The sequence below is a fragment of the Salvia hispanica genome, chromosome 3 (assembly GCF_023119035.1).
Source record: "Salvia hispanica cultivar TCC Black 2014 chromosome 3, UniMelb_Shisp_WGS_1.0, whole genome shotgun sequence".
Classification (NCBI taxonomy): domain Eukaryota; kingdom Viridiplantae; phylum Streptophyta; class Magnoliopsida; order Lamiales; family Lamiaceae; genus Salvia; species Salvia hispanica.
In genome coordinates, this window is record NC_062967.1 from 16,755,356 (window position 1) to 16,768,696 (window position 13,341).

The window sequence follows — 13,341 nt, forward strand, 5'->3', positions numbered from 1 at the left end:
AACTATAACAGAGAAGGTAAAATATGTGTAGCAAGAATAGAAATAAAATTTGGGTAAGGTATAGATATGAAATAATTAAATGAATTTCCTAAAGGGGGATATATCGGCTTGAGTAATAATGGACCTTATAAGGAGTCCTTCTACTTGATTAGTTGAAAGTGAAAATAGTGAATCAGTTCAATTTGGATGGCAATTTGTGGCTAAACCAATCGATTTTTCTGATTCATAGCAACGCAATTGCGTTACAATTTTAAAGCCTCACGACTGAATCGATCGATTCAGTTTGATTTTTTAAGCATTGATACCAGAGTTATACAAATTAAATAGCTGCTCCAAAATACTCCATAGCATGTGGGCCCAAAAAAAATTAAATTGTTGCTCCAAAACACTCTAAAGGCCCAAATCTATTAATAGGAACCCAAAGTGGATACTTTAGTTCAAATTTCACCAAATGAAAGAAACAGGCCCACCAAGATAAAAGAGTAGAAGAAGAAAGATACTCCCTCCGACCATGAAATATTATCTCATTTTGCTATTTTGGGATGTCCGTGATTTAAAGTTTCATTTGATTATTTTCATTTTAGATAAGGAGACCCACCATTCACCCAACTCATTACATTTACATTCTATTATCAAACTAATATATAAAAGTGGGATCCACTTTTTACTAACTCATTTTCGCATTTTTCTTCAAATGGCAGACAATTTTTTAAAACTCGTAATAAGTCAAAATAAGACTATAAATGGCGGATAGAGGGAGTAATGCTTAATTCTATTCTACTCGTTAATAGATTGAGAGTTCAAGTAACATGATAGCATCACCTGTTGTCCAATTTATAGAAGTAATTAACTTCCACCCAATTATGATTTAAACTAGCCCAACAATACAACATCGGCCTAGACTCGCATCCCAAAATCAGAGACCTGGTGCACTCTAGTCTGACACTAAATAAATCCGATCAAGCTTTCGGGCAAAGAAAATTTAACCCATAAGAATTTATAGATGCTAGCTACTTCCCTTATCTCAAGAGAGTATGTCCTTTCAAATTTTAAAAACTCTTTTCTCTTTAAGGGCACCCACAATGCAACTCGTTACAGGCTCGGATTCTTCTTGCCAAGATGAGCCAGCGTTACGGACGTCTCATCTCACAAAGGGGCTCGCTAAGTAGGGGAAGTTGGCGGATAGCACGCCACGTGCCCCCATCCTCCTTTGCAGGCGGTGATTTTAAAAATGGATTTTAATTAAAAATCAATTTATATTTAAAAAGGCTATTTTTAATGTATATTTTAGTTAAAATTCTATTTTGAATTATAAAAATCAATTTTTATTTGAAAAGTATATTTTTAAAATAAATAAAAAAAATTTAATTTCACAATGATCCATACTAAAAGAGAGATCCATGAATTAGTGGAAGATTATATTTTGTAGTGTATAAGCCTAACATTAGAGGAACAAGTTTTGCATTGATTGAGCAAACCTTTCATAAAGAGATAATTAACTCCAATATTCATTGTGATTACGATGTTAGACAAATAGTTGATTTATAGATAGATTTTTCAATTCGAAATTTCATTGTGATTTCGAAGGACAACTAACTTTACACTTAAAATATGGATATTTTGTTCCTTTACATAGTACTGTTTGATTACAGTATAAAGTCAAAGATTTCCCTGGTAACATGTCTTGAAAAATTTTAGAGTTTATGGGTTCAAACATCAGACTCAACATTTTGGTTTTAGTTCTGACTTTTATATACTTTTTCTTATTTTTATTCTTTTTTTTATGCTTTACTTTTCTAATTGCATATCTTTTTTATAATAATATAAAATTTAATTTGAATAATGTTTGTATTTATGATTTAATTAGATTTAAATTTTGTTTAATTGTGTTTCACAATAAATAAATTGAAGTATAAAATAAATAGAAATTAAATAGCGTGACCCATGAATTGTGACTTTAATTTGAATAATATTTTAAATTTTTTTAAAAATTAATTTACATGTTAATATTTTATTTTTAATGAATCTTAAATTTAATTATATTTATATTTTATTTAATTAAAATTTATGATTAATAAATTAATAAATAAATTAAGTAGAAATTAAATAATGGAATCCATGAATAGTGAAAGGAAGAGATGGTTGAGAGATGAGGGTTGCACATGCTGTCTTATAATTAAGAGATTGAGTAAAAAGTGGTGTGGAGTCTATGAATAGTGACTAGAAGATATGGATAAGAGACGGTATTGCTGGTGGCCTAATGAGTTGAGACTTATTCTTTATTAACAATACTTTAATTCTTTTTATTTTATTTTATTTGATTTTTACTAATTATGTATTAAAATTTGTGCCCAACCAAAAGTGTATACGAGAGTAGCATTATTTTATAAGTATTTAAATAAAAATCATAAGGAAAGCAATCAAAATTGATATCAATACTATCATTTCGTCAAAGAGTTAGAGTACATCATATCCTGCAGACATTAAAAAAAAAAAATTGTCGCGCCATCAAATTTGCAACATTATGTTAAAAACCTACGTCGGCGCGGCCCTAACCTCTTGCAATTAGGCTAAGCCTTCTTTGACTTCATAGATAATCGGTCATTGGTGCAAAACATTACACCGAACCTGGAGAAGTTAATGACCATCTTCAATCATATATCAAATCTCAATTTTAGTATAGAACTTTTGTTTTTGTCGTACTGCAACCCCAAACCTATTTTCTACGAAATAATACCATATACGGAGTGTGTGTGTATATTGTAGCTACTGCAAAAAAATTATGAGATATACTCAAAATAGTGTAAAATTTGAGTTTGTTGTAAATGGACGAAGTAAAATTACTTTTTGAAGTAACTTAACTAAAAATGAGTTTGAGTTTGATGAAAATGGTTGGAGATAGCCTACAAGGGTCCCTAATGCTCATATTAACTGCGGGAGGCAAAGTGAAATGGAACGATAATTCACCGACGGTAAGGAGGATTCACTTAGGTTTTCGTAAATAATGTTTGTAGGATAAATTAAGGTTTGAAGGGAAGAATGACAAGGGATAGTACGTCATTTTATTTCATTAATTAGGTCGCGGTTCGACTCTATTTTGTAATTCGGAAAAGAACCAACAAAGAAAACCTGAATTGGAACTTATACTCATGTCTGACTCGATTACACGCATCACATAAACTAAATCAAGAAAAAATAATTTCACACAGTTTTAGAGATGACGAAGTGATACAATATGGCATCTAGTGGAGTAGGCGATGCCGATTCATGTTTAGTCTTTCAGCTGGTCCTTCCCTTTCGGCTCATCGTCTTTCCCATTGGGCTCGTCCGGCACGTCGGGCTGGCCGGGCTCGTCCTTCCCTTCCGGCTCGTCCTTCCTGTTGGGCTGGCGGGGACGCCTTTTCCCATCTGGCCCAACCTTCGTGTCGTCGTCCTTCCCTTTCAGCTTGTCCTTCCCCTTCCCTTCCGGCTCGTCGGGCTTGTCCTTCCGGTTGGGCCGGACGCGACGCCTTTTCCCATCCGGCTCAACGACCCACTCGAAAGCCTCGTCGACCTTCCCTTCCGGCTCGTCGGGCTTGTCCTTCCGGTTGGGCCGGACGCGACGCCTTTTCCCATCCGGCTCAACGACCCACTCGAAAGGCTCGTCATCCTTCCCTTCCGGCTGGTCGGGCTTGTCCTTCCGGTTGGGCTGGACGCGATGCCTTTTCCCATCCGGCTCAACGACCCACTCGAAAGGCTCGTCATCCTTCCCTGCCGGCTCGTCGGGCTTGTCCTTCTGGTTGGGCCGGACGCGACGCCTTTTCCCATCCGGCTCAACGACCCACTCGAAAGGCTCGTCGTCCTTCCCTTCCGGCTCGTCGGGCTTGTCCTTCCGGTTGGGCCGGACGCGACGCCTTTTGCCATCCGGCTCAATGACCCACTCGAAAGGCTCGTCGTCCTTCCCTTCCGGCTCGTCGTCCTTCGTTTTCAGCTTCGTCACGGTATCATTCCAATTACCATCCCTATTCGGTAGCTCCATCGTGGTCGTGTTTTGGTCGTTGGAATTGCCATAGACGAAGACCGTTCGTTTGGTCTCCTTGAGATATCCTAGTCTTGCATTTGAATATGTAAAAATTGTGAGAAAGAAAACGAAAGATAGCGTGATATTTATGGATGCCATACTCTTCAAATATGAAAAGGTAAATGAAGATTGTATTTAATTTGTTTGTGATTTGGTTATTACTTGTCGAGACTTATTTATAGTGTTTAGTAAAGCAAACAAAATTGATACCAATGCCTATTCACTCTCTGCAAGAACCTTCCATTGAAGTATTTTGTGAAATATTTGAAGTGCACCATATCCGGTAGAATCAATAATATAAACTGACTTGCCAACTAATTATGTTTGACATCCTTAAATCGTTGTCATTAGTGATCAATAGTATAAGATAAAAGATACGGAGTAATATTTTCTGTTTATTTAAGATATTTAATTTCCAATTAGTTTAAATTAATTCGATGTTGTGTTTCACATTATACTACTCCATAATTTATGTGATCCACATTGAAGGAATATATTGTAGGAAAGAGACTACAGGTATATTATATATGAAAGTTTTGTGGGAATTTAATTTAAATTAATTTGATGTTGCGTTTCGCATTGTATTATTTTTATGTGCTCAACAATGAAGGAGTAAATATATAAAGGTACTACAGGCAAATTATATACTACGAAAATTTTGTTGGAGCATCGGTAAAGGGACTCATATAAGGCTCATTAATATATAACTAGATTAATTTGGTAATTTTAAAATCCAATCAATTCAGTATATTAAAAATGTCATAAAAGTATTGTTGGAACATCTTTAAATGAGATCATATATTTTTTAGAAGGATAATTAGCTAAACTTAATAAGTTTGATTAGGGGTGTCGAAATGGGTACCCGCTGGTACCCAAACCCGATTTTGCGAGTACCCGTACCCGAAAACTCCAATATTATACTACCCAATCCCGACCTGTATAGTTAAACGGGTAATCTCATACCCGCATCGGGTATCCCAAACCCACAGTTGCGGGTACCCAAACCCGTAGACATAATTTGAATTGTGTATTATATTATTCAATGGTATTATGCTTTTAGTTTTTGCTTATCATCAATGCTATTCATCTAATACAATAATTTTATGTACATGTTTGAAATTCTAAAATGAATTTTGGGATTGTTGCTAGTTGCTACACTACAAATTTTAGATTTGTATTACTTTTACTTTGTTGTATTTGCATAGTTTCCAACTATTAACTATGCACAAATATAGTGATTTCTCATCTCTTAAATATAATATGACTACGTATGAAATATAATGCAAATCCAAATTTCAAATAAGCAAATATGATAGAAACATCAAGCATGTCTAAAATTAAATCACCAATCAAAAGTTTAATATAAAATAAAAAATAATTCACTTTCATAAAAAGTTTAAATATAAATAACTTCAAAGAAAAATCTAAATATTTTAAATCTCTAATCTAAAGACACTACGTTAACCTAATAAAAGTTTCACTTTCACCAATCTTGCAATCCTTCATTTGACAGCGGATAATAATTGGAAATAAAGTGTATCATTGGGGAGTATATATAGATTTGAAACTAACTAACTAAAACAAAATATTTGAAAATTCTAATCCTAAAAATAACGGGTATTATCGGGTTTGACGGTATACCCCCGCGGATAGTGGGTATACCCATACCCGCAAAAATTTAAAACAAACTACCCGATCCCGCCCCGTTTCCCATTATCATCGGATAGCGGGTACCTGTTACCCGGCGGGTAGCAGGTCGGGTTGAGGGTTTCCCGATACCCGCTACCCGTTTCAACACCCCTAAGTTTGATAACTAATCAATTCGGTATATATACTCCATTAAACATGTTAACACAATTTAAATTGATAGTAAATAACAATTATTATGGTACGTATAAACAAGATTTTTTTTGTCCATTAACGAGAATAAAATAACAATCATTATGATATAAAGAATATTTTTTTATCCATTAATGAATTTCAATAAAGTACGTATTGCATAAACACTTAGGTTAAGATCGACGGCAGTCACATTAATCTACACCAAGATAATTGAAAAGAAAATTGAAGTACACGCAACCAAAACAATTAAATTTGAGCTACAAAATTTATTCATTTTGATAGACGATGCTGTAATTGATGATATATTAACATATAAGATGAAAATTCCACTACAACATAAAATTGTTCTTCGGTAAGTATACAGTACTACCTCCGTCCCGTAATAGGAGTCTTATTCATTTATGGCATGAGTTTTAAGAAATGTAAAGAAAAAGTAGGTTGAATAAGTTAGTAGAATATGTGTCCCACCTATATAAACTAGTTTTATAATAACATGTGAGTGAAATAAGTTAGTGGAATATGAGGTCTACTTACTATTTATGGTAAAACTAAATTATGACTCTTATTGTGGGACGGACCGAAATGGCAAAATATGACTGTTTTTGTGAGCCGGATGGAATACTATATATAGATGTGTAGCGCGGTAATGTTGTATTGGATGACGAAATAGTGACTTGCATAGTTGTACAAAAGAGTCTTGAAAGTCGCTTAACCACTAATCAATCGAAATTGTATGGTGCCTCCCATCACCGCCACCTCCCTCATCCGCTCGGATTGGCCAATAGTCCCTTGTATTTCTAGTTTGCTACCTTTTATACTCTTCATTGAATAGCACAATCGATATAAGGACGTGAGTGTTGGACCCATCGAGGGCTGATGTCACATATATACCTTCGCTCGAGCAAATTGGGTTGAGCTTTCTTCGAGTCCTTCGGTTATTGGATCGTCGGTATAGAAGATGGCTCCGAATTTTGTGAAGCTAAGCAGCCCGTTTGACTGTCGGGTTATCTCAACCGCAGTAGCATTGGGCTTGCCCGAATAATCTTAGAAGTAGACTGTCATTTGAATCTCTAGCGCCCGCTACTTTCGTTTACATTTTAAATGCTAAGTTATCGTGAAAAGAAAATGTGGAATTATATTTTTTTTCCCTTGGCATGTGGAAAGTTATGAAAAGAGTGTATGAATGACCAACGTTGTTGATCATGTTTGATTTGATTAGAGCATCTCCAATGGTCGGCTAGCCGATTCGTCGCGCTGGTCGATCGGCTAGCCGAACCATTGGAGTCGGCCAGCGCAAAATCGGCCAAAATTTCGGCGTCCGCTGGCCGATCGACCGACGCTAGCCGATGCGGCTGACCGATGCGCTGGCCGCCATTGTGGCGTGCCGATCGGCCAGCGATCGGCCAGCGCCGGTTTTCGATTTTTTTTTTTTTTTTTTAAAAAACCTATATAAACCCGATTTTCTCTCTCTCTAAATTTCTGTACAAGAGCAAACTATAACGGATTCAAGGCATACTAACATTTTTTAATGTATTTTTTAAATAAATTAGTGAGGAGTAGAGTGGGGCGGTGACTCGTGTGTGGAAGCCCGGATTTTTCTTTATTATGTAATTTTTTTGATTTTTAGTTAATGTACTTTTTTTTTATTTAAATAAAATTAACGAATTTTTCCCGTATATATGTCGTAAATTTAATTCCGTATTGTGATTTTAATTCCGTAAATGTAGTATTTTTTGAATTATTTTTATTGCGGCTAGCCTATGGCTGGCCTAAATCTGATGTGGCAGGTGGATTTTTAGTGCTGCTGACGTGGCAGAGGGAGAAACTGCTGGCCGATTTCTGGCCGAAGTACCATTGGAGATGCTCTTATTTAAATAAATCAAGGAATTAGTACACAGAATAACATGACGTTTTCTGCTCTTTGATAACATATGAAAATAAATACTCTCTTGGTCCTTGAAAAGAATGAACATTTAGTTTAACACGTATTTTAAAATATACTCCCTTCGTCCTACATGAATATACACTCTTTCGTTTTTAATTCGTCCCACAAGAATTATGCACTTTCAATTGAGGTGGGACCAATTTTCCACTAACAATGTTTTAATTACTTTTTCTCTCTATCTCTCTCTTATTTTACCAATTTTGCATTAAAATCTGTGCCGAACCCAAAGTGCATATTCTTTGGAGACGGAGAGAGTAAATTGGTAAAGTAAGAGAGATAGAAATAAAAGTTATGTAAATAGTGTTAGTGAAGAGTAAGCAATCACATAATTAATAATTTAGTGTAATTGGTATAAGTTTGTAAATAAAATGACGTATAAGGACAATCTCTAGAAAGTTCATACTCATTTTTTTTATAGATGGATTGATTATTTCTTTGTGACATTAATTTTCACCTTAGCTTCAAGTGTTGTTTATACTTTGTATTTACATTTCCTCACATCTATTTAAGAGTGTGTCAACATCGCCAAAAGTTTTGAGTGTAATAATCTTAATGGGTGCTATGACTATCATTCCTTACAGGATCAACATTCCACTTGCCACGTATGAATCAATAGTATTTTGGAAAATAGTAACATATAATAAAAGGGATACGTGCATACAACATATGTTCAAATCCTCTCTTTCAATTTTTTATTACGATTTTTGTGATTTGGTTTGATTTTTAAAGACTTAATTTTAGTATTCGTAGAGTTAAGGATTTGACTAAACTAAATGAGGCACGTGATTTTCCTTAATTCTGAATATGAATTACTTAATATACACATTATATAAGTTGCCAGTAGCTAAAAGTAATCCAAATTTTATTTTTATTTTAAAAAATCGATATATAAAATGTAATATATCAATTTGCATTAGTGAACTCTTAACCATAATAAATTGAAATAAATTAAATTAAAGGATGAGAGATTTGATTGAAAATTTTCAAAGTAAAAATTGGTGGGAAAAAAGAATATAAAACCTTAAGAGGTGATCAGAATATATCAAAAGGGAAAATAAATAATCTGATTTTGATTTGATTGAGTTGTTATCCAAATGCATCCAACTTCGTTAATATCCAAAATATTTCAAAAGGGAAATTTAAATAATCTGATTTTTATTTGATTGAGTTGTTGCCTACGTGCATCCAACTTCATTAATATCACTAAATAAAAACCTTATAAAACAATTTACATATGGGGTAGTTAATTAAGTTGTTCAGATCGCCATGATCTATAAAACAATTACTCTAATATTGCCATTCATTATAAATATAGGTCATTACACATGGAGTAATAAATTTAAGAATGAACTATAAAATTAGTACCTAAAAATGGAATTCGTACCTTTTTAGTACCCAATATTTATAAAATTATATTTTAATAAAAAATTTCATAAATCTTAATAAAATGTGAGTGAAGTGAGTTAGTTGACGTGAGACATACTTACCATTTATGGTAAAAATGAAATGTGACTCTTATTGTGGGATAAACAAAAATGACAAAGTATCCATTTTTATTGTGGGTATGCCTTGTAAGAAAAAATTGAATGGTTATTAATTTTATAATAAAAAATTATATAATTGCCTAAAATATAAATGGTTAATTTTTATGGATATTATAAAATTATACGAGTGGTCTATTTTTATGGACTAAGAAAACACAAGGAGATTTAAAAACAATGAAAATTAGAAAAGTTGTAATACGTGGAGTTTTAAAAATGACACGTTTAGTAAAGCGTTGGGGGCAGTTTTCTTCAAAATATTTGCAAACTTAATGAATGAGACCAAAACATTATTCCAGAATATTTGACTATATTATAATGCACTCCATGTTTTATAAGAAAAGATGGATTTGATAGAAATGGTTATTAATTTTGTAATAAAATAAACATATACTTGCCTAAAATAGAAATGGTTTATTTTATGGGATATTTAAAAATTATAAAAGTGATTTATTTTTATGGGAGTAAGATAAACTGAATAACAAATATTATGGTATTATGACCTAATATTGCGAAAACCGTACTAAAACTATACCAAAAATAACCAGTATCGTACCAAAATCTAGGAATGTCAATTCACCCGAAATCCGTGGATTGGTCCGAATAGCCTGATAAAATTAGTGGGTTAGGGTTATAATTTTATAGCCCGAATACAAAACGGGCTAAACGAGTTAGCCCGAATGGGTTGACGGGTTAAATGGGTTGCGGGTCGGCCTGACGGGTTGCAACTTTTAATTGAAAAATATTATTTTTTAGAGGTTTTTTTTTTGTATTTTTGACTTTCATGTGTCACAATCATTAGTCCTCTTCAATCTTCATTCTACACTTTTCCACTCAATCTCACACTATAAACTTTCAAGTTCCATATCAACTTATTATTTCATCGTCCCATCATTTGCCATTATTGTCTTATCACCAACAAAATTAACTAACCCATCAAAATCTCAATATATTTATCATTTTAATAATAAATCATGTAAGGTATGATTTTTAATTTTTATAAAGAATTAATTATGAACAATGCCAAAATAATGACACGAACACAAGCTTATATTCAAATTGATTGATTTATTTTTTATTTATCTTTGTTTATGTTGTAGTTGATTAAGATAAATGCTTCTCTCCAATAATTATTGAAGAAAACTATGAAAATTTGAAGATCTTATATGATTATAAAACTACAAAAGAAAAAATATCTAAAATTTAATATCATTTTATAGAGGAAAATTTACCATAGATCATTTTGGAAAGTTTTTAGGCCCGAATAGCCCGATGGGTTAGCCCGATACCTGGCGGGTTAGGGTTAGGATCGAAAATTTATAACCCGAAACATTCATAACCCGAAACATTCATAACCCGAATAGCCCGCACCCAAATAGCCCGACAACCCGAGTGGGTTGGCCCAAACCCGAGCGGGTGACCCGATTGACATCCCTACCAAAATCAATAATTAATAATCTTGAAAAATAATCAGTACTGTATCATATATAGATACCTATAATCTTACTAAAAATAAGGAAAGAACATAATTCAAGATTTGTAATGGTTGTGGTAAATTTTATGAAATTGAATATTCACAAACTCCATTGAACGATCCTGAACCATATTAGCAGGTTAGATTCTAAAACTAGTATTAACAAAATTACAACTTCAATTGTTTAACTTAATGTTTTTTTTTTAACTTGATGCTAATAGCTAACAACATGCATAGCAGAAGAAATGAAATCGCATGGAATTATAAATGAATGTTGTATATAAACATCCAGAAAATGATTATCAAGAGATTAAAATGACATTTAATTTGAAAATTTAAGTAAAGATTGTTATTATTATTATTGAAAAGGAACTTTCTTTTGTTTGGTCGGTTGCTGATTTTGGTATCTTACAAGATTAATTGATTTTGTTTGATCGTTGCAGGTCTTTTATGGGAAGAAGAAGGATGGGCTGGCCTTTGAGCTATTGGGCCAAAATCGGTAATTAGGCTTTAGAAAGAGGGCCCCAAAAGGGCATTCTTGGGCTTGCGAAGAAGAAGCCCAAAATATGTATATTTTGTATAACTTCAACATTTGTGATAGCAATTTTGTGAAAACGCACTAGCTCTATTTTTCATGGTGTAGTTTTAGTACTCATCATTCATGTACTCCATTTCATTTCCTAAAGAAAATTCATAAATCCTATATTCGTCTTTGTCAAATCAAATCTATTTGTAATTCAATACTCTAAAATTCGATTAGGCGCAAAAACAGAGGTTAACAATCACTTCATTTACTTCCAAAAGTGATCGCAAGACTGACATGCGTTTTAAGTCTGATGAAAATTACAACTATGAATAAAGTTAATTTCATAAAGAAATCTAATCTGATCTATTTTATCATCGTTTCTATTTTTTGGTATAGAGTATTTTGTGATGATGGATTATTGTAAGAAAAAATTCACTAGTCTTTGACGTACCAAATGACATGATGAATTGGTACGTCTGTCAAATAATTTTTGACAAATGAAATTGTAAAAAGGTCATATTCTAATTATACATGGAAATTAGTGACCTGTAAATCTAAATTCATTCACTACTTTAAACTATAGAAATTTCTCCAAAATAATTTAGACCTTCCGTATATACATACTCCCCAGGTGCTGATTGTATTTATAATGAGTAATATATAAGCGTACAATTGTATATCCTATGCTATTTTAGTTTATTATTTTGAAATTTCTTGAGCTTTACAAGCCATAAACATTATAATTAAAAAACTGAAAATAATTAATAGGTAATTTGCTAACAAAATTTAAGTTAATAACCATATAGAATTTATGTTTACATGATCACGTGTATATATATAAGAATTTTCTTCTATGCACAAAAATAACCATTGTTTCATGTTAAAACAAAAAATTAATCATTGTGTTATCACTAAATTGGAATTTTATGGCATGCATTTATTTTTTTAACTATTAAGTGATTGTAAATATAAATATAAATTATATATAAATAATAAAGTGTGGCTATTAACTTAAATTTTGTTAACATATAGGAGTATATTATTTTCAATTTTTTAATAGCACATAAAATTCAAGAAATTTAATACGTATATAATAAAAAAAATAAAAAAATAGTAAAGACATGAATTGCACGTATATAGTACTCCCTTAATAATCATTTGATTTGAGAGTATATAAAGCAGGTCTAAAATATTTTGGAGAAATTTCCATATTTAAAAATAATGAATGAATTTAGGATTTATATTATTAGTTTCCATGTATAACTAAAATATGACCTAGAATTCCACTTGTAAAAAAAATTATTAATTGGACATACCAACTCATCATGATATTTGGTATGTCAAGACTAGGGAATTTTTTTTTCCGTCTCCATCCAACAAAAATATGCACGCTTTCCTTTTTGGTCCGTCTCTTAAGAATATGCACTTTCTAATTTTAGAAACTCTTTTCTCTCTGTTGGTTTGGAAAAATTGACCATCTCTCTGTCCAAAGCATAAAAAGGTAGTAATTAGTGAATCACAACGGTCTAGTGCTTATAAAAATAATAGTACTAGATATACTACTGATAACATAACAATTATTATGATATTAAGAAGATTTTTATCAACTAACGAATTTCAATTAATAAACACTAATTAAGATCGACGACAGTCTCATTAATTTACAACCAAGATAATTGAAAAGAAAATACAACCAAACAATTGAATTTGAGCTACAAATTTTATTCATTTTGATAGACAATGTTGTAATTGATGATATTGAAATATGAGACAAAAATTGGACTTCAAAAGAGAATTTTCCTTGGCAAGTATATCTAGATGTGTACCACGGTAAGATTGCATTGGATGAGGGCATAGTGACTTGCATGGTCGTATGAAAGAGTCTCGAAAGTAGCGTAACCACGAGTCAATCAAAATTTTCCCGTGCCTCCCACCACTGCCACCTCCTTCACC

At 32.4% G+C, this 13,341-nt stretch overlaps 1 protein-coding gene across 1 annotated transcript; it reads right to left on the reverse strand.

The window, feature by feature from the left end:
- Positions 1-3,123: 3,123 nt before the first annotated feature.
- On the reverse strand, positions 3,124-4,182 carry LOC125217096 (balbiani ring protein 6-like). The gene is made up of 2 exons (XM_048118921.1): positions 3,554-4,182; positions 3,124-3,457 (listed from the first exon to the last, which is right to left on the reverse strand). The coding sequence occupies exons 1-2, from the start codon at positions 4,157-4,159 to the stop codon at positions 3,272-3,274; spliced, it is 792 nt and encodes a 263-aa protein (XP_047974878.1). The 5' UTR covers positions 4,160-4,182; the 3' UTR covers positions 3,124-3,271.
- Positions 4,183-13,341: the final 9,159 nt, after the last annotated feature.